Below are 23,442 nucleotides of genomic sequence, written 5' to 3' on the forward strand. Positions count from 1 at the left end.
CATAAACTGCTGTGCTCTCTATATGATCATCCAGATGTCTGTTTACAGATCAAGTTGTCTGCTCAACTAGACTAGAACCCTGTGCATGCATGAGGATGATGGTGTGGTTTTATTGATATAAATATGATACAAAAAAAGTTTTGTTTGAAGGAAATATTTATATTGCATTAATTCTGTCTACAACCAAATAAGTTATCTACTTAGATAGTATCCCATTAGTTGAAATATGATGCTGCATGGCTAATAGTGACAAGGCAAATTGCAGATTCAAAGACAATGCATACTGACATATATTTTTTTAATGTGAGTGGTATGTTTATGTTCCAAATGTTGACATTCTAGGCTATAGGTTTAAAAAGGAAAATAAACCTTTAAAAGGTAAGGTATGAGGCATTTCTGAATTAAAACTCTGACACTTCTGACTTGTGGTCTTTCTAAGATTCCATCTGTTTTTTTTTTTGTTATAGCATAGCATTTTGGGCTTAATTTTCTTTGCTTTACTTCTTCTGTGTAATTTTTATTAACTATATGAATACTGTCAGATCCCCAAAATGTTAGGTAACTGGTACAGTAAAACATTACTATACTGGTTTTATGAGTGAGACACTTGATGCTGAAGTATGGAGAGGCTGAGTCACTTGTCCATTTTAAAACATCAAGTGACAGAAGATAGGTTAATAATAAGGGAAAGGCTTATTTGCCATTCTATATTAATTATACTCAGCATATTCACTATCTTATTTAAGACAAATTTTCACCACAAATTTTCAAATTACAGTACTCTGAGGTTTTATATTTCTTTATTTTTCTGTGCTGGAATTTTTTATTTAAGATACTGAACTTCTAGAGGAACCTGGAATAAATTAAAATTCCACTAGCTGCCAAACAGGTGAAACAAACCTGAAGTTTGCACTAGCCCCAGGGAAATAGCACATAAAGGAGCAATTTCCAACCAACTTGATCTGTGTTTCTACCATCCATAAATATAAGAACAGATGATAAACTACTGTGCCTTAATGAAACAAAGGAGATAATTACTCTCAAATAATTGTGTAAGTTTATAAATAAAGAGCTGTACAAGATTCAATGCTATAATACTACTTATTTTTCAATGAAAGCAATTACTTTCCTTCTGTAGGTATTTTTTCTTAACTAGAGTGTGTGCTAATCAGCAAAGATGATTAACGATGTAGATGTTTTCTCCTGATATTTTTTTGGAAAAGATTAAATGTAGATTAAGCCACTCCATATTTCTTTCATCAGAAAATAGTCTAGATGTTTTATTCTCACCTGGCAAGACCTAGTTCTCCCCTACAACAATCTTTCTGCACCTTTACTTTTGTGAAAATATAATGCAGAACAAATCATTATGAAAGGTTTTGAAAGGGACAAGCATTTTGTGTGAAAATCATTGTTCTTCACCATCAAAACACCTGCTGCTTTGTTGTAAAAAAAAGTTTGAAAACAGAGAAGTTAGCAGCACTTTACATCCAGATACCAGTCAGAATGAAGTATGTGACTTTATATTCCAAATGAAAACAAAGCATAGCCAACAAAAGGAGGAATAATCATAAAATCTGAAATCACTTACTTGTACTTTTGTGACATGTAGGTACATAATACAAGCCACTAGGAAGCATATGCAGAACACCAGGAGAACAAGAACTATGGTACTCCTAGAATCAAAACACAATAGAAGTAAAGCAGTGCAACTCAGTAGCACATAAGAACACACATTACAGGTGTCCTTCTGAAATAGTGTTTTGCATGAATGGTGGAGGATCTCACCCTTGCTGTAATACCATTGCAGAGGAAATTTCACAGTGAAATGCACTGCTATCAAGAATGACAAATAAGTAAATGCTCTTTATATGGTGCCAACTCTTACCTCAGCAAGGAGGTAAAAAATTCAGCTGTATAGTGTGTTAAAAAAGACACTTTCTAATTGTAGGATAATGCAGAATATTCAGCATAATGACTCTTGGAAGTGTAGTGTGTAAACCAATCATTTGGTTTGGGCAGCTGTGTATCAGTTACCAGATGCTTTTCCCTTTTAATGTCCCCTCAAAGATTAAGAAATCGGGGATCAGTAAACCCAGTCACTTAGATAAAATCACACGAGCCTGCAATCCCTTCTTCTAACTAAATAGAAAAACTACCTCCTTTTGAGTCCACCTCAACAGTTACAAAAATCATAGGTTTCACAAAGATGCCACAACTCTTATAATTCTAAACCTTCCCTTGAGCTTTCAAAATAGGCTTGTTCTTCATAAGAGCAGTGCAGATCAAGCACTTGCATCCTCCAGAAAACCTGTGTAATTTGAACAGTACCTTATGGACGTGAGAAAGTTGACAATAATAAGTCCACCAATACTGGTGCTTTGATTTATGTTCCAGAACAGCCTGGCCCCAAGCCAGCCATGGCACCAGGGGGGTGGTTCCCAAGCCAGAATGGAAGTACATGACAGCAGCTCAACATCATCTTCTCTTCATTATTTTCTGTGTATTTATGCAGCAACTGTCTATATTACATTTTATTTTCTCTAGATCTTGAACTTCCTCCTTGGAACATCATGATACATGTCAAACACCACTTCTCCTATAATTGTAATACATTACACTTCCTGTCCTGGCTTTTGAATTATCTTTTCATACATGTAACTACTTTGGAGATCTGAAGAACAACTTAAAGCATGACATTCTGTGAAGAGAGGAAATTTTCCAATACTTCCAAAGTTTTAGTTTAGCTCGTGGTTCCCTCTGGATCACAGCAAGGGAAGAGCCTGAGAAGAATAATAGGTTGTATGAAGACAACACAAACAGACACCAGATGAATGAACTTGAAACCATTGAGTTAGGCTCCTTTCTAACTAGCCCAGTGATGAACCTGCTCATGGACTTCAGTGGTCACATTGTGCTAATTTGAATCTCTGTTCATCTGCTTTTGAAATAACAGTACTTAAAAAAAAAATTTAACAACTACCATATCATAGATTCTTGGAAATCTGTTTTACTTTCAGCTACACTACTACTCTTTGCCTCTCCTTGTTCTAAAGTGCCATGGCATCTTCTAAGCTGCCATGCAGCTGGACATTACTTTACATTACGTTAAATTAAATATACTCCAATTAATCAGCAGAGGTCGTTAGTATGGAAGTTAGGTGAGTGTTGTAAGTGACTTTGAATTATTCAAGAGAAAAGATATTATATAATATTTACATGATGATGATGATGATGATTTTAAACAAAGTGTTTCTTAAACTTTCAATTGAAAATAGTAGAACACAGGAGTATTATTCTGACTGGGATTTGTGAGTAAAGAAGACCAGAATTTAAAATGTGATTTTCAAAAGCATTATGCTGTGGCCAGCTCTATTCTCATTGAAATCCTAAGAATTAGTGAAAATGAGTAAAATTTGTTTTGAATATTTTGGTATTATAATCTGAAAAATCTTACTACTAATAATTTTTATATATTGAACACAATTATATCTACTTACTCTAAACCCTAGATTTGAAAGTGAAGTGTAATTGTTGTTTTATTTAGCAAGTATTCACACAGAACTGACAAAATCTGAAGTAATCACTGAACTGTATTACTCAACAACAGGCACCAGACATTTCTGAAATACATCATAAGAATTTGGTCATGTCTGTTTTAGTGTAGCCAAGGTCTGATTGCAAAATGTGGCAATGGCCAAACTATGTGCCATTGAAACCAAGAACCTTAAGGGAGACTACATATTAGCGTTGAAAACCTGGATGGATACTTCAGTATTTAGTTCCCATCAAGCTCTGTTTAGTTTTATCTTTGCTGCTATCAAAGTACCCGATATACCTGGTTGAAAGCCTGCACAAATATATTTAGAAAAGTTGCAGCTAACACCTTTTTTATATGCTTTAAATAAATTTTAGCAGATTTCAGAGAAAAAAAGAAAAAGAAAAAAAAGAGAAAGAGGGAAGGAATTATTCTAAATGAGATAGCAGAATGTGTCTACTCTGGACAAATAGAAGAGTTAGACTGAGGGCATAACACCAGAGAATCTCCTGTTTGCAAAGATACCAACCTGGGTGCTAATTCCCATTCCAAAGATGTAAATGTTTTTTTCTGTTCAGCATGCTTGAAAATATTCCACTTTGAATTATAATGGTAAAAGACAGAAACTTACTGTGGTATTATTAGAAGGTAGACAAGGCCAAATAAGGCAGATAGAATTAGTGAGAGAACTACAGCACTGGTGAAGTACTCATCTTGAAGCTGATGGTACTGTTAAAGAAAGAAAAAAATTAAGACAGAGAGTATTTTATACACAGCCACTTACCCATACCTCTCCATTCTCAGTAAAAAAATAACTATAGCCTAAAAGAAAACAAGCCCCATTTTGCAAGCATACAAATAATCAGTGTTTAATTCACAAGAAAAAAAAGACCAAACAAACCCGAGGCAATTCTATACATAATTTTTCTTGACAGCTTTCTGCTTCAGCTTCTGTTTCCTGCTGGCCTAGCTGCTCAGTTTTCACCCTGTAACCAGTCAAATCTAGGTTAGGCTCAGACGTAAGTTTATCTTTCAGAGCAAAAATGATTCAGCCAATTTGAACCAGAAGGAAGTAGCCTGCTCTCCTTTTCCACTTACTCATCACAAATAAAGGCCAAAATACCCTTGGTATTTCCTTCAAGGAATCCTATCACTTCTGCTACTCAGGACAGGACACTAGGTTGGACATTAGAAGGAATTTTTTTACTGAGAGGGTGATCAGAGACTGGAATGGGCTGCCCATGGAGTAATGGATTCTCCATCCCTGGAGATATTTAAAAAGAGACTGGATGTGGCACTCAGTGCCATGGTCTGGCAACTGCAGCGGTAGTGGATCAAGGGTTGGACTTGATGATCTCTGAGGTCCCTTCCAACCCAGCTGATTCTATGATTCTATGATTCTAATGGCTGGGCTGGAGAAGGCTGCTAATGGGAAACATGGGCTCAGTTTTCACCAGTTACTGTTGCTGATTCCACTAAGCCACAGTCTTTAGAATACTTTTCAAGTGTGGAAACACACACATTTCCTTATAAAGATCCAAATTTCAACCTCATTTACACCAAAAAACTTATTTTTGAAATAAAACAATTACAATCAAATAACAAATCACTGTGGAAACTTTGTGGAAATCAAAGTTAATGCTCAGGATCTTAAGAAATTTAGTCCATTGTGGCTCACATCCTTCTGACTCCAAACAGTAGTGACATGAAATATTAAAAGACTACAAAGTGACTCAAAGTGAAAAAATAAATGGTACTGATAAATTAATCCATAATCATATCACTTTTGCTTTTTCAAACACATTAACTAAAGGCTTTCTTTTTTTCTTTTTTTTTTTTTTTTTTCAATTAAGAAACTTGTATGTACAAAACTACTACAGTAGAAGGTAGAAATAAACAGCTCTTCTTCTTTTTCAGCCTACATGCATGATTTTAATTCTGCTGCTTTCAGCACAGTCACACTGTCGTAACACCACAATCTTGCCCAGAGGTTTAACTTTTCTTTTTTAATATTTTCTAGAATTGATGGGATCAATACTTATCAAGCTATGTATGCAGGGAGAAAAATCCTATCATTAATGCTTCTCCAGAGCAAATGAATCTGTATTCATCCACATTGCCATGATAGAGTATCAAGCAGGTGATGCAGGTTTGGAGAAGCAAAAGGGAGGCCAAAACACAGGATGTGTAACTTTATGGGGGATGATCTTAATGAGTAGAAAGAAATTGATTTTTGTTTTTATCCTCTTCAATTGCTTCCTTAGAAAGTGGAACTAAAGTCTCCTTCTTTACTGAGAGACTGTTTTAAAAAGTCCAGAGGATTATTTAAAAGCAGTGAGTAGAATTTCAATATCGTCTAAAACCCAGCAAAAACCCCAATGCTAGTTGGTTTATGGTCTGTGAAATAAACAAAATAATTAAGAAAATCCTTACTTTATATTCACGTTCAATTTGCTTATACGTCAGGGTAATGAAGTTCAAGTCAGCCATCTCAGACTCAGTCTGCCGGGCCTCTATCAAGCGGCTGATGTATCTGTTTACTCGAGTTCCTGGAGTGTTGTATAGAACACTGGTAGAAAAAGAGGAACGATTCCTGAGTTTTTCAGAGGCTGTCCTTAATGCTCTTCTCTGTAACACAGATGAAGAAAGAAGCACAGATTTTATTAATATTGAAATTTTTCACTGCTGTTCATGTTATCTCAAGGTCACGGACAGAATGAGGTATTCTCGAAGCAGAGACACTCCAAAAGAGAGAGATCTCATCACTTTGTAATTGCTACCCTTTAAAAACTCCTTATCTTAACCTCCACTCTCATTAAAATCAATGAGTGTCCTGTTTTGGGCCAGGGTAGAACTAATAGATGACAGAGAAGCCAGGCAGCTGGGATGCCTGGCCAAAGATGCAGGTATTGATCAGGCAGTTGGGAAAAAGACTGGAACCATCAGCCTATGGAGATGACTCTTGTCAGCTGTAAAGGAGACAAACCAGACTGCCCACAGATCAGAGCAGCCATGCTTGAGTAAGCTATTGGGTATCTGAAGGAATTTGCTGTACAAGATATGATCTATACCAATGATCACATTGTAGATCCTTATCAAATGCCATGCCCTAAGCTTACACTCTGCAAGTTTGTGCGTGCTGCACCATCATCGTGTACCCATACACTATCAGCAATGTTATGGGTTCTGGATACTCTGAACCAACCATGAATGATGTGCTTAGACAAGTACAAGAGTATGTAGATGTTGTCAATACTCCTCATTGGGCTGGAATCTCAACTGTAAAGAAAGTGACTGAGAAACTGTGTAAACCCCATTCTTCCCTGGAAGGGAAAAGCCACGTTGCAGCCATTAAAAGGAGGCACCCTCTTATGAGACTGAATCAAGAGAAACAGAATACAGTAAGAGGTACTGTATACAGAATGCAGTAAGAGGTATCCTATGGGACAGAATCTGCCACCATTTCTGGAGTGATTGGGTGATCTAAAGAATTGAGTGTTATGAAGGCTGATGTGAGCCTCATTGGGATAAGGTGGAATATAAACCCTATAATGACTGGCCCAGATGGTCCATGCATTGTTGGCATAGACTACCTCAAGGGAGGAGATTTCAAGGACCCAAGAGAGTACCTGTGGGCCTTTGGTATAGCAGCCGTAGAGTCTGAGAACACAGAAGAGCTGCATCCTTTGCTTGGCCTTTCAGATGACCCTTCTACAGTGGGGCTGATGAAACCTGAAAACCAGCAGGTGCCAATTGCTACTTCAATAGTGCATAGAGGACAATATTGCACCAGTGGAGATGCTGTGATCCCCATTCACAAGGTGATCCAGAAAGTAGAAAGCCAAGGAGTGATCAGAAGGACTTGCTCACCCTTCAATAGTCCCATACAGCCAGTGCAAAACTCTGATGGAGAGTGGAGACTGAAGTGGACTATCGTGCCCTAAATGAGGTTACACCACAACTAAGTGTTTCTGTGACGTAGATGCTAGAACTTCAGTACAAACTGGTATGCTACTATTGACACTACTAATGCTGTTTTTGCTGTTCTTCTAGAACCAGAATGCAGACCACCATTTGCTTTCACCTGGAGGGATGCCCAGTACACCTGGAACTGGCTGCCTCAGGGGTGGAAACACAGCCCAACCATCTGTTATGGACTGAACCTCTTCTGGAGAGGAGTGGAGCTCCAGAACATCTACAGTAGATCGATGGCATCATCATGTGGGGTAACACAGCAACAGAAGTCTTAAAGAAAGGCAAGAAGATAATCCAAATTCTTCTAAAAGCTGTTTCTTCTGTAAAAAGAAGCATCTCAGGATGCTGGGATGCAGCTCATCAGGTCCCATAGACTTATGCATGTTCAGGTTCTTCAGGTGGTCATGAACCTGATCTTTGCATACAGTGGGAAGCAGTCTGCTACACTTGGGAGGTCCTGGGACAAAGGTTGCTGGTGAAGACTGAAGAAAAAGTTGTTGAGAACCTCAGCCTTCTCCTCATCTGTTGTTAACAGGTCACCAGACTTGCTCTTTAGGGGGAATACATTTTTTTTAACCTTTCTTTTTTCATTGATGTACCTGTAGAATACTGTCTTTTTATTCTTCAAATCCCTTGCCAAGCTCAGCTCCACTGTGCCCTGGCATTCCTGACCTCATCCTTACACAATTGGGCAGAATCTCTATGCTCTTCACAAGATACATGTCCCTGCTTGAATTCCCTCTGAAGCTCCCTCTTGCCTTTTAGTCTGACCAGCAGGCCACAGCTCAGCCATGCTGGTTTCAGTCTTTTCCTTGCTAGGTTACAATTATATTACAATTAAATTACAAGATTAAACAATTATGAGGCTACTTGAAACATTTTTCTTCAAACTATCAAGTCCCATTAATTGTTAATTTGTTTGCGGTGTAAAAACTGATTATTTCAACATGAAAAATAATCTTGTGGATACACATGGATTAGAGTTTTCAAATCCAGTCTTCTGGGCTCTGTTTGCCACAACATAAATCTTAAATTGTCAGCCAAATAACCATTCTAAATATTTCTGAACAGAGATAAAATTGTTGTCTTGCAGAAGATGTTTGTCCCACAAGTTTGTACGGAAACTGAGTGCTTTCATCAATATCATCAGAAAAATAGGATTTTGATCTTCACAGAACAGTTAGTTAGCACATGTATTGCTTAAGGTACAGCAGAAAGTGCACCTTTGGTTTTTGTTTTTTTTTAAAACCCAAATTTAAACCTACATTATAATAATTAGGGGAAGCAAACCAGCAAAGAAAATGCTTCTTCGCTTAAAAATCTGGAATGAGGGCAGATGATGGGAATTATTCTGACATATGGAATAAATTATATTATATATTCTGCCATTTTGAAAAAGGGCTAAAGTTACCGTGCTGTATTAAAATAGCTTGTTACATATAGTTATTTTCACTAGGTTTTGTCTCTATTACTTTTTCACACAGTAGACTTACATTCTGTCTTACGTGATCAAGATCCAGTATTTCTCAGACATTAAATAAATAAACATATGCTACACTAATGTCCTATAAAGGTTCAAAAGCCTTTATAGCCATAGCTGGATTTACATGGTTTGAGTACTCATATCTGTGAAGCAACCTTGCATTGCAACACAGAAGATTTGTATTAAAGTAATGCATCATCCTCTATGATAAATACCACATATTAAGAAAAGAAACTCAGAACTGATTCAGTAACAGAAAGCATTGCAGAACTTCACAGCAAATGTTCTGACACGAGAAAATTTTCATCAGATGCCTAGCAAACCTGTATCAGGATGTTCTTGTGTATACTACCATATTTATTCATACAGATACACAAGACACATTGTAAATTATTGCATATGCTGAAAAAAAAAGTGTGGGTTATTTTTTTTAAATACACAAAGAACAGTACTAATTCACAATTGGAAGGCCTTGTACATGGCCAGTCTCAAAACCAAATCTGACATTTCTGAAAGTCTTCACTCATGGTGTGTTTTGCTCCCTTTTCCTGCAGGAGAAACACAAGCACGTGTAAAATTCAAAATTCAAAATCTAAATGCTTCCTTAAAGTAAAGTTGAGACTCAGTAAATATACAACATTTCAAACAAAAACAACAGACAAAAAAGGTGGAGCAGTCAGTCAAGATGGATTATTGACTACAATATAGACTTGCCCTGCTTTGCAGCACTGGTGGTTCTGCCACCTGCTGGCAAAAAAAATTGAATGAGCAACTCTCATGTTTCTCCATAAATGTCTGCGTAGAACTACATAAAGAAAAGGCAGGAAACCAGGCTACTAATAAATAAAGCAATTATGAGTTGTGGCATTACAAGCCATCCAGGAAAGTGGTATTCATATTTGTATTAGGAACTTTCGTGTTTAGGATTTGTATCAGGGACTAAGAGGTTTTTTGGCTAATCAGGTGACTTTTAGTTTTTAGAAAACCATCTAGACATAAAAAAAAAAAAAAAAAATCTGTTATTTTGCATTTGCTGCCATCATCTTCAAGCAGTGGACTCATGATGCAAAAGAAAAGCTCCTGTGCTGGAAGTCCTTAATAGAAGCCACATAGGCTACCTGGGATGGCTTGTTCAAGAGGAGCTCCAAACTTGAGGCCTGTTAAGCTTTTTTTTTTTCTGTGAGAAGGCTGCAGGCATTAGACAGTTCTAGCTCCAGCATTAACACCAGAAACATCTCAGCCAGTTGGTCAGGTTACCCCCTATGTTCTCAAAGCAGGTCTGCTTGATGTAGCCCTGGAACTGATGCCCCAGGAGATGACATGAATTACCTTATCATCATCCTCACACGTCATGACATTGGAGAAAGGGATCTCTGCTTTGAACATCTTACGACAGTGCATGAGCTGAACAAGCAGATAGCAGACTGTCTTGAACTTCATTCTTTTGGCAGGCTTAATGTCAGAGAGAATCAGTCCAGGAAATATCTGTTGGTCAGAAAAATAATATTTGTAACTGTTTTCACATTTCCTGCACAGACATACATACCTGCAGACATTGACACCATCTAGTGGTCAGAACAAAACAGTATTTTAATGAGAGATAATGTATTTTGATAAACATATATTTGCAGATGAAGATTACTTCACCTTTTTTTTAACCAGAAGTACAAAGAATCTATTGAACAGACATTATTTGAACACATATTTAGCATTTTGGGAGCTGTTTCCTACATAGCAATATAAACTATAAAAAAGAGTATATAATGACAAACGCATAAAAGAGGCAATACTAGTATTTCTTTAACCTTAAAATATATTCTGGAAAAATAGAGGGGGGGAGGAGGAAATTATAATTTTTATTAATTGATGTTAAAGATAATAATTTTAATCTTTTTTCTCATTTCCTCATTCTGTTACTTCAGCCACGGGTAAGCCCATTAAAATCAGTAGAGGATAGTAAAGATACACTTACATACATGCCCTGAAAGGATATTGTGTAGCACTGAGATGGTATCTTACATCTTATCTCTTTAAGAAAAAAATTAACTTACCATAGAGGAATATTATTAAAGGGTTGGATAATCTACTATTTTACCATAGATAAGCCTGTATTTAACTCTTGCCAACTTTAGTAAACCCTTAGCACACGTGTAGATAGTTTCACACATCAGAACAGGAGCCATCCTTTATTCTATTCTCAATATTTTTATCAATTTTATTCATGTTTCTGGTAAGTGGAATGTGTTCATGGGAAATGCTCACATTTTCCCTTCTCTTCCTCTTAATGACATACCTACTGAAATTTTTTCTGTTGCCCTTAACCCCCCTAGCCATGTGCAATTCTCTCTGTGCTTTCTCTTTTCTAACCTGATCTCTTGCTTCTCTGACTACTTCTCTGTACTTATCTCTGGGTATTTGTCCTTGCTTCCATCCTCTGTAAACTTGCCTTCATCCTAAGTGTGTCAAGGAGTTCCTTGCTCATCCACACCAGCCTCTAGGCACTCCTGCCTACCTTCTTCACGGGGACATGTCCTGGCCATGCAACAGGTGATCCTTGAAAATGGACAAGCATTCCTAGGCTCCTTTCCCACCCAGGGCACCAGACATATACACATACTACTCAACCTTTAGACATTCTTAAGAAATACCTAACTATGCCCAACGTAGGTACCACCACATCAAATACCAGGTAGGTAGTTGTTAGGCTTGAGTACAGCAAATATGATTAACTTTTGAGCTACCTTTTCTAACAGATAAGAAATATATTTTGGACAGATACTCCACTTAAAGATTTCCCTAATGTAGTCATTATTTCCTCTAGGAGTACTGTATATTTTACTCAGTCTCCCCGTTAACCTTTTGATAAAACAACAATTAGTAACTTTCTTTAAACTCTGTACAATTTTCAATTTTGCTTCAATTTTTTTTGAGAGAGAGATAAAAAAGGGAATACACAAAAGCTTACAAGTGTTACCTGAAGGGGGATTACAGGAAAGCTGGAGGACCTTTTACAAGACTACATAGAGATAGGTCAAGAGGTTATGGTTTTAAGCCGAAAGAGGGTAGATTTAGATTAGATATTGGTAAGAAATACTTTAGTGTGAGGCTAGTGAGATGCTGGAACAGATTACCCTGAGGAATTGTGGATGCAATTCCTCCCTGGAATTGTTCAAGGGCAGATTTGTTGGGCCTTTGAGCAACCAGGTCTAGTGGGAGGTGTCCCTGCCCAGCGCAGGGTGATTTGCATTAGATGATATTTAAGGTCCCTTCTAACCCAAACAATTCTACCATTCTATGACTCAATCTCCAGGAAATCAAGAACATACAACATCTTATACCAGTGCCCTGTGTTTCCCCATTCTACAGATGCCAGAGTTCTGACGAAGAAAAAGAAGAGAACAATTTTAGAGCTAATTCCATAGTCACTGACAACTCAAGATGCAGGCTGTCACATTGACAATGATGAACAAGCAGCTTCCTAGAAAACAGATGCAGAAAAACACAATCTGTTCAGATACAAGCTAGAGCTTCCATCAGAAGGCTGTGTATCTATCTGTGAAATCAGAAATGCTAAGATGTAACTGTGTTAAAACCTGAAATGCCCAAGTTATGCATTCAGATCTCAAGTTACATGGTAGGAGCTATCAGCCACTGAGATCAAAGACCATCCCGGATTCTCTTAGGCATGGCAGCAGCAGTAGCTGTAGGCAGTTATCAGTTTGAAAGCAGAAATTGTAAACATGTGCCCAGCTATGGACTCAGACACCTAATTTGGGGCATTTCAAATTAGAACAATTTTATCAAATACATTTTTGTTCGCTGTGTGATAGCAAAGGAAAGAGTTTGAGTAGCAGGAAAAGTTTTCACGTGCACTGCATTAACAGTACCACTCTTCTTTTACTACTTAGAATTTAGGGGTCAGAGTCCTAGTGCTCTATAAGGACTGGCAGCATATGGTCACTTATGTAAAAACATCCTCAGGAAGAACTAGTCCAGAAATCTGACAACTTACAGTGACCATGACAAATTTCTTGACACAAAGTGGACTGGGTATTTTCAGAAAAGTCAGATGCAAAAACATCCTAGGGAGCTGCAAGCCATATGGATGGATTTATTGGGCAATAAATGCTGTATGAAAAACACAATTTTTACACATTTGGTAACATGTTCGCTTTGACCCAACCGAAGTGATTAAATCACATCACCTTAGCGGAGAAGGAAATCTACAGACTTCAATTTGAATGGATATAACTTTAAAAGAACTAAATACAGTAATTTTAGACCTATTGCTTCACTCAGCTTATTTTTTCCTTCTGCAACTTCCTTTTTCTTTTGTTACTGTTCACATGATGATTCCACGATGACGTCTTTTAATCAGGTCAGACAAAATCTAACAACCTGCTGCCAAAAATCCATAGTACATGGGCTATATATATCAAATTTCTTCACTTTAAAAAGTTAGATGTAAGCCTTATTAGGACATGATAGTAAGCATCTTAAGACAGTATATATACACCTGTTAAACATTCTAGTTTCTAACAGTGATTCACAGGTGAAAGTGACTGACCAATAAAGTCAAAAGGCAAGCACAGGTAATTACCATGTATTTCATCTATGCAAAGCAAAAAAGCCACTGTGAATCTATGTTGCTTTTATCTGATGTATTGCAAAAAGTTCATTCCATGATAAGGAAAAATAATCAAAACAGCCACAGGAAAGACATAAGCAGGCAAAACACATGGGGTGGTGGTGGAAAGATTTGAAGCCTGGTCATTTATTTTAACATAGAAGACAGATCATCTGCTTCATGCAACACAGCTAGGCTGATTAACAGCAAAGGAGGATATTGTATTCCAAGTAAAAAATGCTGCTTTCTCAAGGAGCAGAGCAAACAAAAATTCATTTATTTCCCTGTTATTCCTTGGTGACAAGGCTGCAATGCAGGAAGTTTAAAATCGCATCTGTTTATGCTCAATGAAATAATAATGTATGAAAATGATGTGACAGCATTTGTCATTTTGCTTGCAGCTATTGCCATGGAAGTTATAATGAATCTCAGGTTGCTGGATATGCTGCCTATGTGACCATGAGTCAAAAAAATTAACCAATCATGCTTTTGAGCTCTTAAATCCAGCTGAAGTTCACAATAAATTATGCCATAGGTGTGTAGTGTATATAATTGTTCAAGATGTTTCTGACATTTGCAAAAGCTTTTACGTTTAAATAGTATTTTCCAGAGGACACTCGTGATCTGTGTTTCCTTCCTGAGAGGATTCTGGAACATTAAGGCTTTCAATTGAGTTTTCCTGAAACTGCAAAATTACCAAAGTTCTCTCCTCTTCCTCAACATCAATTCATTGAGACAACTGTAAATCAGGCTCAACAGGGGAAGGGGATAAAACCAGAATCACTAGAGATGAGGCTCAGGATGAACCTCAGGACTGCTGTCCCAAGGTGAGAAATGGTCATATACATTGGGACAAGAAAAACACAGGGCTAACTATTAGGTTAGTAGCCATAAAAGTGTCTGGGAATGGTGAAATACCAAAAGTGAAAACTAATTGCCTGACTCCCTCCCTGAAACACTTATATATATCAATGCACAGAGTGTGGGGAATAAGCAGGAGGATTTTGAGATCTGTGTTAGGTTGCATGGCTGTGATGTAATTGCAATCACTAGAATGTTGTGGGACAGCTCCTGTGACTGGAATATTCTCAGGGATGACTATGCACTATTTAGAAAAGATAGACTAATGAGGCGAGGCAGTGGTGTTGCTCTTTATGTGTGAAAGCAACTGGAATGTACTGAGTTCCACCCAGGGGGAGAGATAGAAGGGGTTGAAAGCTTGTGGGTAAGAATTAAGGGTCAAGAAAATGGGTGTGAAACTGATGTGGGTGTCTACTATAGACCATCAACAAAGAAGAGGATACTGATGAGACCTTCTACAGTCAACTGGATGTAGCCACCAGATCACACTTTTCAGTAGTTATGAGTGACTTCAGTCACCCTGATATCTGTTGGAAAGCCCAGATGGTCAGGCATATTCAGTCCTAAAGGCTCTTGCAGTGCATTGGTGATAACTTTCTGATGCAACTACTTGAAGAACCAATGAGGAGAGGTGCACTGCTGGACCCTGTATAAAGAAGGTCTGGTTGGGGACATTAAGGCCTTAAACAGCCTTCGTGACAGTAACTGTGACATGGTAGAGTTTAGTATTTTACAAGGAAGAAGAAGGGCTATAAGTAGGACTAAAACCCCAGACTTACTCAGAGCTAGCTTTGTACTCCTTAAGTATCTATTTGTGGGAATCCCATGGGCTAAGGGCTTTGGAAAAGAAAGGAACCCAAGAAAGTTGGTCAGGTTTTAGGTACCACTTAATTCAAGCCCAAGATTAGGAGCATTGCCTTGAGTAAAAATATGGCTACAAGTAGTAAGAGACCTGCATGGATCAACAAGGAACTTCTGAAAAAAGTCTCATGGAAGAAAGAAATTCACAGCTCATGGAAGAAGGGACTGGTCACCTGGGAGAGCTATAGGGATGTTGTCAGAGCATGGGGCGGGAGCTCTGATAACAGAAAATGCAGAGAAGGCAGAACATCTGTCATTCAGTTAATGGCCAGGCCAGTGTTAAAGTGTGACAGTAAGGCAGGGAAGGGAACTGTCAGCCTTTTCAGAGAAACTGCTGGTTTCCAGAAGGCAAACAGATGTCGTATTCTTTTTCATAGAATTTTGGGTCCAACCTGTTCCTAGCTGTACTTGTACATAGGGTTTTTTTCTATCCAAATTTCCAGATTTTGAGAACTATGCTGGCCTTTGTTCTCACCAACAGGGAGGGGCTGGTAAGCAGCATGAGGCTCAGGGACAACCTTGCCTGCAGTGATCATGAAGCACTTGAATGTAAGATCCTCAGGGCATCTATGAAGATGTATTCCAAGCTTAAAGCCCTGGACTTCAGGCATTCAGACTTTGATTGCTTCAGGGATCTGCTGGCCAATGTTCTGTGGGACAAATCCCTAGAGGGAAGGGGGGCTCGGGACAGTTGGTCAGTATTCAAGGATCACCTTTTCTGTGTCCAGGAGCCAAATGTACCAACAAAGAGGAAGGCAGGAAAGAATGCTGTGAGACCTGCCTGGATGAACAAGGAGCTCCTGGACACAGTATCACAGAAAAAGAAACTTTACAAGGAATGGAAGTAAGGACATGTAGAATGAGGGCAGACAGATAGGAACAGCTTCATGCTCACAAGCCATGGTACTCATGGGGGACTTCAGCCACCCTGATATCTGTTGGAGGAACAACTCTGCAAAGTGCAAACAATCAAGGAGGTTTCTGGAGAGTGTAGATGAAAACTTCTTTTTCCAAGTAATCAAGAAATCAACAAGAAGTGCTATGCAGGTCCTTGGTCTCACCAACAACGAAGGACTGGTGAGGGATGCTAAGCTCAAGGGCAGCCTAGGTTGTAGAAAACAAAAAATGGTAGAGTTCAAGATCCTTAAGGCAGGAAGGAGGGCTCAGAGTAACCCTTACTACCCTTGGAGGGCAGATTTCAGCCTCTTCAGGGATCTGCTTGGGAGACTGTCATGGGATAACATCCTGAAGGGAAGAAGAGCCCATGAAAACTGGTTGATATTTACGGATCACCTTCTCCAGGCCCAAGAGCTATATATTCCAAGAGAAAATCAGGCAAAAAACACTAGAAGGCCAGCATGGATCAGCGAGCAGCTTCTAGAGAAACTTCAGAGGGAAGCAAATAGAGGGTGGAAGCTAGGGTAGGTACCGTGGGAAGATTACAGAGAGGTTGTCCAAGCAGCTACACAATCAGGTTAGGAGAGCCAAATCCCAGGTGATAGATCTTCCTGTCAGACCAAATATGTAAGAATGCAGAGAATGTGTCTTCTAAATATATAAATAAATATTAAAACAAAAACAAAAACCTAAAAATCTAAGGGGTTTAGGCCTCTAATAGGGCCTATTTACCTTTCAAATTCAACACATCCTTGACCATCTGCTGCTCATTGATTTTCAGTCCTCTTAGCATCATACCTGCCAAAGCCAATTCATATTAATATCCAAGATGATGGATGAAGAATAAAAAATGTCTCTGCATTTCAGCTGAGGCTCCAGAGGAAGGAATACAGTATTAAACTAGCAGATATCTGAATTCACCTAGAGACACTCCATCTTGCCTGTGTCTCATGGGTAGTCTTCTGCTTCTATATTTCTGAAGAGTTAATAACTGAATTAAAGTAGGAGAGGACAGCAGATATTTATTTTGAAGATAAATATATTACTACATAGCTCATAATCCAGAGATCAGTATGCAAGCACAAAAAGACACTGGAGGGCTTTGATTTACTCTGAGAGGCAGCAAAGTGACATGCTGATTGATCTGTGAGGCCAGTGGAGAAGCTAGCCAATACCTGTAAAATTCATGAAGAGTTCCTTTCTGCTTTGGACAGACAATATATTATTTGTGCAATAATCTTAGAAAATTCACTCAGCATCAGCATAAATACCTGATCAGTGATCAGTGGTATATACATTCAAAATCAGGATGGTTGATTGCCACCTCTTCTTCTGACCTGGATAAAAGGGCTTGTGTTGTACAGCTTGGTAACATGTCAGCTATTCCAGACTTCCAGGGAATGTTAGTTTAATCACTGCTGAATTCATTTCACTAACCTTTCTGCTGTGGGTGTAACATATCTGTAAATACTATTTCTTCTGTCTCTACTCAAGGGGGAATCCTCCAAGCCCAGTAAAGGAGCCACCAGTATCACAAGTGGTCGCAGATAGGATTATGAGAAAATGAATGAAATGGCATGGGAATATGGGAATGAAAGAGTAAAGAAAACTAGAAGAGACATAGTCAAGCTGTGATCATTAATATTTTAAAACACCCTTTTGTAGGGAGAAGGAAGGGTTGACTGAATTTTTAAGTTTCAAAAGTAAACTGACCATCTTTGTAATGACCAGTGTTAGGTTTTTGAACATTCTGGCCTCGGTTTAAATCCAAAGGATCTAATCTGAGGAGTGTTTGAAGAGCTTTTAGAAAAAAGAAATACCAGTATTGCCTCTGCTTTTAGAATATCACAGAAAATGGATTAAGTTACAAAATATATCATACTATTAAGCTAGAATTTTTGGATCTTACCTTCCTACGATGGGATGGCACAATAAAATATGTTTCAATATTATGCTTCTTCAAGAAACTATTCCTTTCATGACCATATCCTGGTTCTACCTCATAGTCTCCATTTAGGCACTCTAACGTGGTCTTTGTAATGTGTACTTTCCTGAAGAGAAAAACCAGACATTTTTTAAAGCAAAACCATATTGTGAGCTAGTTGGTACTGAAATACACGCATGTACAGAAGATGATAAAGTGGTCAAATTATGTATAACCCCCTATTTTTTATGTTAAAAAGTTGGCTTGCTTTGTTTTTTCAGCTGAATAGAACATAGAAATATTTCTATTAGATACATTTTCTAAACTTCAGCAGAATGCACAGAAAGGTAACTGTTGACTATCCAAGACACTTGCAGATTTTTTGATTTGTAGACAGTGGAAGTCTGCACATTATCTTCTACATTGTGTGGCTTCCTCAAGTCTTTACCTCACTACCTGCTAGGAAAAACATCCTGCTCTTTGAAACTTGTGGCTTCACACTGTGAATCTTTCCTCTGCATGGAGGAGAAACTTCATTTTTGTTTCCCTCCACATCTGTGACTTGTTTCATTCATTTATTCTGTTTTGCTTGTAATACAATTCATTTTTTTTTTGGCAGTGCAGCCATCTTTGACAATATTTGTGGTTTTCTTATCCTAAAAATGGCTGTCACATTCTCTTCTGAAAACTTCTTATATTGAAATATCTGAAAGGCACAAATCTGAGAAGCTATTACTTCTTTCCTCTGTTCAAAGTGTTCAGATTTTTTTTTTCTTCTTAAAAGCCTTAAGGTAAGGAATAGAATATACAAAATACACTGCCAAAATTTTCTAAGACAGACACAGGTAACGAGCAGAAATTCACTCAACCAGAAAAGTTAAGATTGTCCCCCTGTTTAGCAAATCATGACCTTGTAAAAATCTACCAGATGGTTTGCTACTAGTCCACATGTGAATTACACACAGATGCACTCACTTGCACCTTTGCAAAAGTGCACTGTGTACACTTAAGTTTGGTCCAAGGAGTACTTAAAATTCTAGCAGGTGCCCCATGGGTTTCCTACAGGCTTATGTGCTACTGTATTGTTTGCATAGGCAGTCAATATCTGAATGCATAAAGAGGTATTTTTTTTTTCTATAGCACACTACTAGTGCTGGAAATCCTGCAATGTAAAAGAATTATGGTACACTTCCCCACCATGCGTAGAGGTGCAAGGGTAAAAATTTCCTGGAATAATTAGAGGGTTTTACTTTTATAACATTATATGTTCAATGTTCAAATGTAGCTTTCCCACATTCCTACCACTGCCTTATATTATATTATATATTATCATTATATTTATATATTATTATATTATATCATTATATATATCATTATATTTGGCAGCTTCTAATAAGGATTTTTTTTTTAAATGTTTTGCTTCTAATATTCTGTTCCTAGTTTAGATATCAAGACAATTTGGAGAATTACAAAGGATAAACCACATAATACTTTGATAGCCCTTACCAAACAGATTCTTTCTTACTGATTGAAATTCCATTGCAAATGCTTCAAAGATAAAAATAAATTCTTCCCTCATACAGCCTGCTGTTTATTTTTCTATGGTTCTTTCTCAGACTTACCCAGGCAGTCCTCCTGCTTCCATTACATTAGCTAGAGTCACATCATTTGACCAGACATCATATTGCCATTTTCTGAGACCCAGGACCCCACAGAGCACCCTGCCTGTATGCAATCCAACTCTCATGTTGAGATCAACTTCCGTGGCTTCTGCAACAGACCTGGAATAGACAGTGTCAGAATATTAGTCTCTAAACACTGATATTGCCCTCTTCTTTTTCTCCCCTTCCCCACAAATGAACAAGTATATATATACATGCCTGAGTAGAGAGGATCTTATAAAAATCTCAAATGATATATTCAGGTACAGTTCTTTCTCTTCACTACTTTCAAAGCCCCAGTTGCAAAAGAAATAATTTTCTTGAAAGTATTTTTATTACTGTTTAACCAAAACCTTTTAGTTTCTAAATTTCTTGACCTAATATCTTAAACTTTAATTTTCCAGGTTTCAAGGAAACCCAGAAATAGTTATGTTTCATTACAATTAATAAAATAATAAAAGAACAGGAAAATAAAGCAAGTATAGTAAAAGGCTTTGCCACTGATCTTCCCCAAGACTAACTTTTAGGTTTTATTTGCTATCATGATCCTACAAAAACTTAGATATTTTACTGGGAAATAAGGAAATAAATTTTTAGCTGTAACTCAAATAACTAGGAGACAGCCATCTAAACTCCTGCATTTTCCTGTTTATCTTGTGTCTCATACATAGTTACGTTTTTGTTCACAAATGTTCCTTTCCCCCATCGCATATTTATTCCAGCAATATGATCCTCTTTCATTTCTCCAGCTGTAATATAAAAATAATACTTTCTTTTCCTTACACATTTTCTTTGCAGTAGTTTGATCTCAAGGTAATAGTGTAAAACACTTAATTTGCAATTAAAATAAAATAATCTGGAAAAACAGCATAGTATGCATCCCAACACTTCCTGTGCAGTACAGAGGGTTGAAAATAATTTATAAAAAGTTATTGTTTTGTTTATGTTGTCACAGCTTAGATTTATGACATTCTCTAAGTTCACCATTTAATTGAAATTCCACATGAACAAAAACCTACTCAGTTAAAATTATTGTTGTTTTCCTTATGTGTCTTAGACTGGCAGTCTTCTTAGGTGATAATTAATATTTGATTATATTTTTCCAACTGATACTTTCACCCTATGCTACTGCTAAGTAACTGCTGCAACTACTAGTAATCACACACAGTTTTTCTGTGCCTTTGCATTTATGATATGCTCAGCTAACCATAATTTCCTATGGTGGAACTGAAAGGGCACAGTCTTATATATAAATCCTATTACCATTGCTATGAGAAAAGACATATGAAAAGGTACAGCTGAAAAGGCAAGTGGATAAGCAGTGACTCCACTCTCCTGTTCTAATCAGTTTAATTACTCAGTTACAGGAGTACAGGATAAAGAAAACGATGTAATCAATAAATCAATGAAAGAATAGCTGATGAAGAGTTATTATAAACACAAATCTCTTTCCAAAATTCTTGCAAGGATGACACAGAAGCCACCTGTAACTATGAATTTGTACCTGTAAATTAAATCTAACCTTCAGAGATTTTTTTATTGTGTAGCTAGGAAAGAAAGAATTAATTGGCAAATCATAATTAAAAGCACTTTCAATTCTGGTGCCACAGTAAGGCAGGATTCCTCATCTCAGTGAATGTAGGTAATGCTCTAACATGCACCCTACACTGACTTTTGAATATTGAAAAGGGGTTTGTAGCTAATAGTCTTACACATTACATGCACAAATCTTTGCAGCTTTTTCTTTTACCAACACCTGGCATTCCATAGGTAAGTTGCAGTCCAAAAAGAGATAATATCAGTGAATAAACTAGTCTGGCTTATCAGTGTATGTTATGAGTCACAGTAGTTTTTTAAATTTAATTTTTCCAATAAATTTAGTAGGTGAAGACCTTACACTGCATCTCTGGCTCTAATTTTCCCTTGATCTTCACTGACCATTATAATTTTTAAAGTACTGCCCATCTGCACCAGATTTGGCAGAGGTGCATAGGAGGACTTTTCTACTATTTCAGGAGTAGTTGCTGTATTTATTTTTTTTATAATTGTACTTGTTTAAATACCATTAACAGAAAGGGCAGCATAGGACAAGATGTGGGCTGAACAGTACAAGGTATCTGGCCTCACTTAAAGCAAGGAATTCTGCAGCCATGAAGTGCCTAAGTATGTAGCATGTCAGCCGTCACTAATGTGAGCCATATGTAGATCTCTTTTGTCCCTACAGAGAATATGGTCATAGAATATTTCAGTCATATTTTATGCAACAGCACAGAAAGACTTAAGAACAGCTTTCTGAAAGATTAAATATATATTCTTGTCCTATTTCTACTCACTGCAAGTCAGCTTTCCATTATTCAGTAGCTATTCCCATTTAACCCTCAAAAACTCCAACAAGGACTGAAGTGCCACAGGGTTTCTTGTGCATATTGTCTGCTTGATGAAGCCTTGAGGATATTAAATAAGCTGACAATAATTAGCCACTGGATGTTAACTTAAACTCTGTATTTTCATCTGTGCATCTACATCATGCCATTAAGAGAATGGCCTTAGACACAGACCATACCTTACAAGCCAAAGCCCTTAAGAATTACACCCTGCTTACCTGTCTATGTTCTCCTGCACAACAAAGTACCTATGCTATTATCTTCATTGGTGAATCCTGAGTAGTCACTTAGTAAAAAAATATAAATTGAGAATGCATTTCTATATATCCTCTGGAAACTACAGTGTGTTTTAGGGGTGCTTTCACCATTATTACATTTTAGTAGGGAAAAAAAACCTCATGAACAGTTCATTAAACTTTATGAGTTTAGCTTGAAGACTTGCGTGCCCCTTATGCAGTTAATTTCCATAAATACACCCTACTGAACTATCAAAAATTAGGAGTGTTAAGTAATACATAAAAAACAGGCTTCAAACATAAAATTAAAGCAGCACCACAACCCTATTCCCAAACAACATCAACATTTCTGAACTAAAATAACACAAAAGTGTCGAGTGCTATTTAAATTATAAATAAATTTCTGAAGAAATATCAGCACTTGAATAGCCATAAATTAGAAAAAGAAGTCCCCCAAATAAATTGTTCATTATAACTTTTACTCAAGTTTTCTAAATGTTAACATAAAAGCATTCTCAGAAAGAAATATAAATCAAAAAACATTTTCTTTTTAAACTAGAAGTACGCAGAGTCTAAGTGACTGATAAGATAATCATCAACCCTGACAGCTAACATATCTTATCAAGCCTTTAAATTTTAATTCTCTCATTAGATACAAATATTTCATATGCTGCTGCTACAGACCATCAAAGTAATTTAAGATAATCTCTGGAACAGCTCCAGACCTGTCCTGAATTTGAAGGAACAATAAAAGATCAGCATCCCATTTCTTGTAAGTTATTTACAGCTTTTCTTTAAAACCAAAGAAATCTGTATAGCAATAGATGTTTCCTGACTAGATTTTTGGTTCAGCTACACACTTGCTTTTTATATAAGCACAGTTCTCTGATAAACGTGCCCTTTAATTTTGCATATCTCCCTAAATACTTCTGTGGCAGCTCCACTTAAACATAATCAGGAACTGGTTAATTCCTGAATGTTAATGATAGAGGCCA

General features: G+C 37.3%; 1 protein-coding gene across 1 annotated transcript in view; it reads right to left on the reverse strand.

Annotated features, from left to right (window-relative positions):
- The window catches only part of ADCY1 (adenylate cyclase 1), a 139,239-nt gene that overhangs the window by 21,157 nt on the left and 94,640 nt on the right, over positions 1 to 23,442 (reverse strand). The window contains exons 6-11 of the mRNA XM_008497154.2: positions 19,789 to 19,947; positions 18,152 to 18,293; positions 10,326 to 10,481; positions 5,972 to 6,166; positions 4,170 to 4,267; positions 1,592 to 1,676 (exon numbers count right to left, since the gene is read on the reverse strand). Of these exons, the coding sequence (XP_008495376.2) occupies positions 1,592 to 1,676; positions 4,170 to 4,267; positions 5,972 to 6,166; positions 10,326 to 10,481; positions 18,152 to 18,293; positions 19,789 to 19,947 (835 nt within the window). The remainder of the gene's footprint in view (positions 1 to 1,591; positions 1,677 to 4,169; positions 4,268 to 5,971; positions 6,167 to 10,325; positions 10,482 to 18,151; positions 18,294 to 19,788; positions 19,948 to 23,442) is intronic.

Source organism: Calypte anna, chromosome 2 (genome assembly GCF_003957555.1).
Source record: "Calypte anna isolate BGI_N300 chromosome 2, bCalAnn1_v1.p, whole genome shotgun sequence".
Classification (NCBI taxonomy): domain Eukaryota; kingdom Metazoa; phylum Chordata; class Aves; order Apodiformes; family Trochilidae; genus Calypte; species Calypte anna.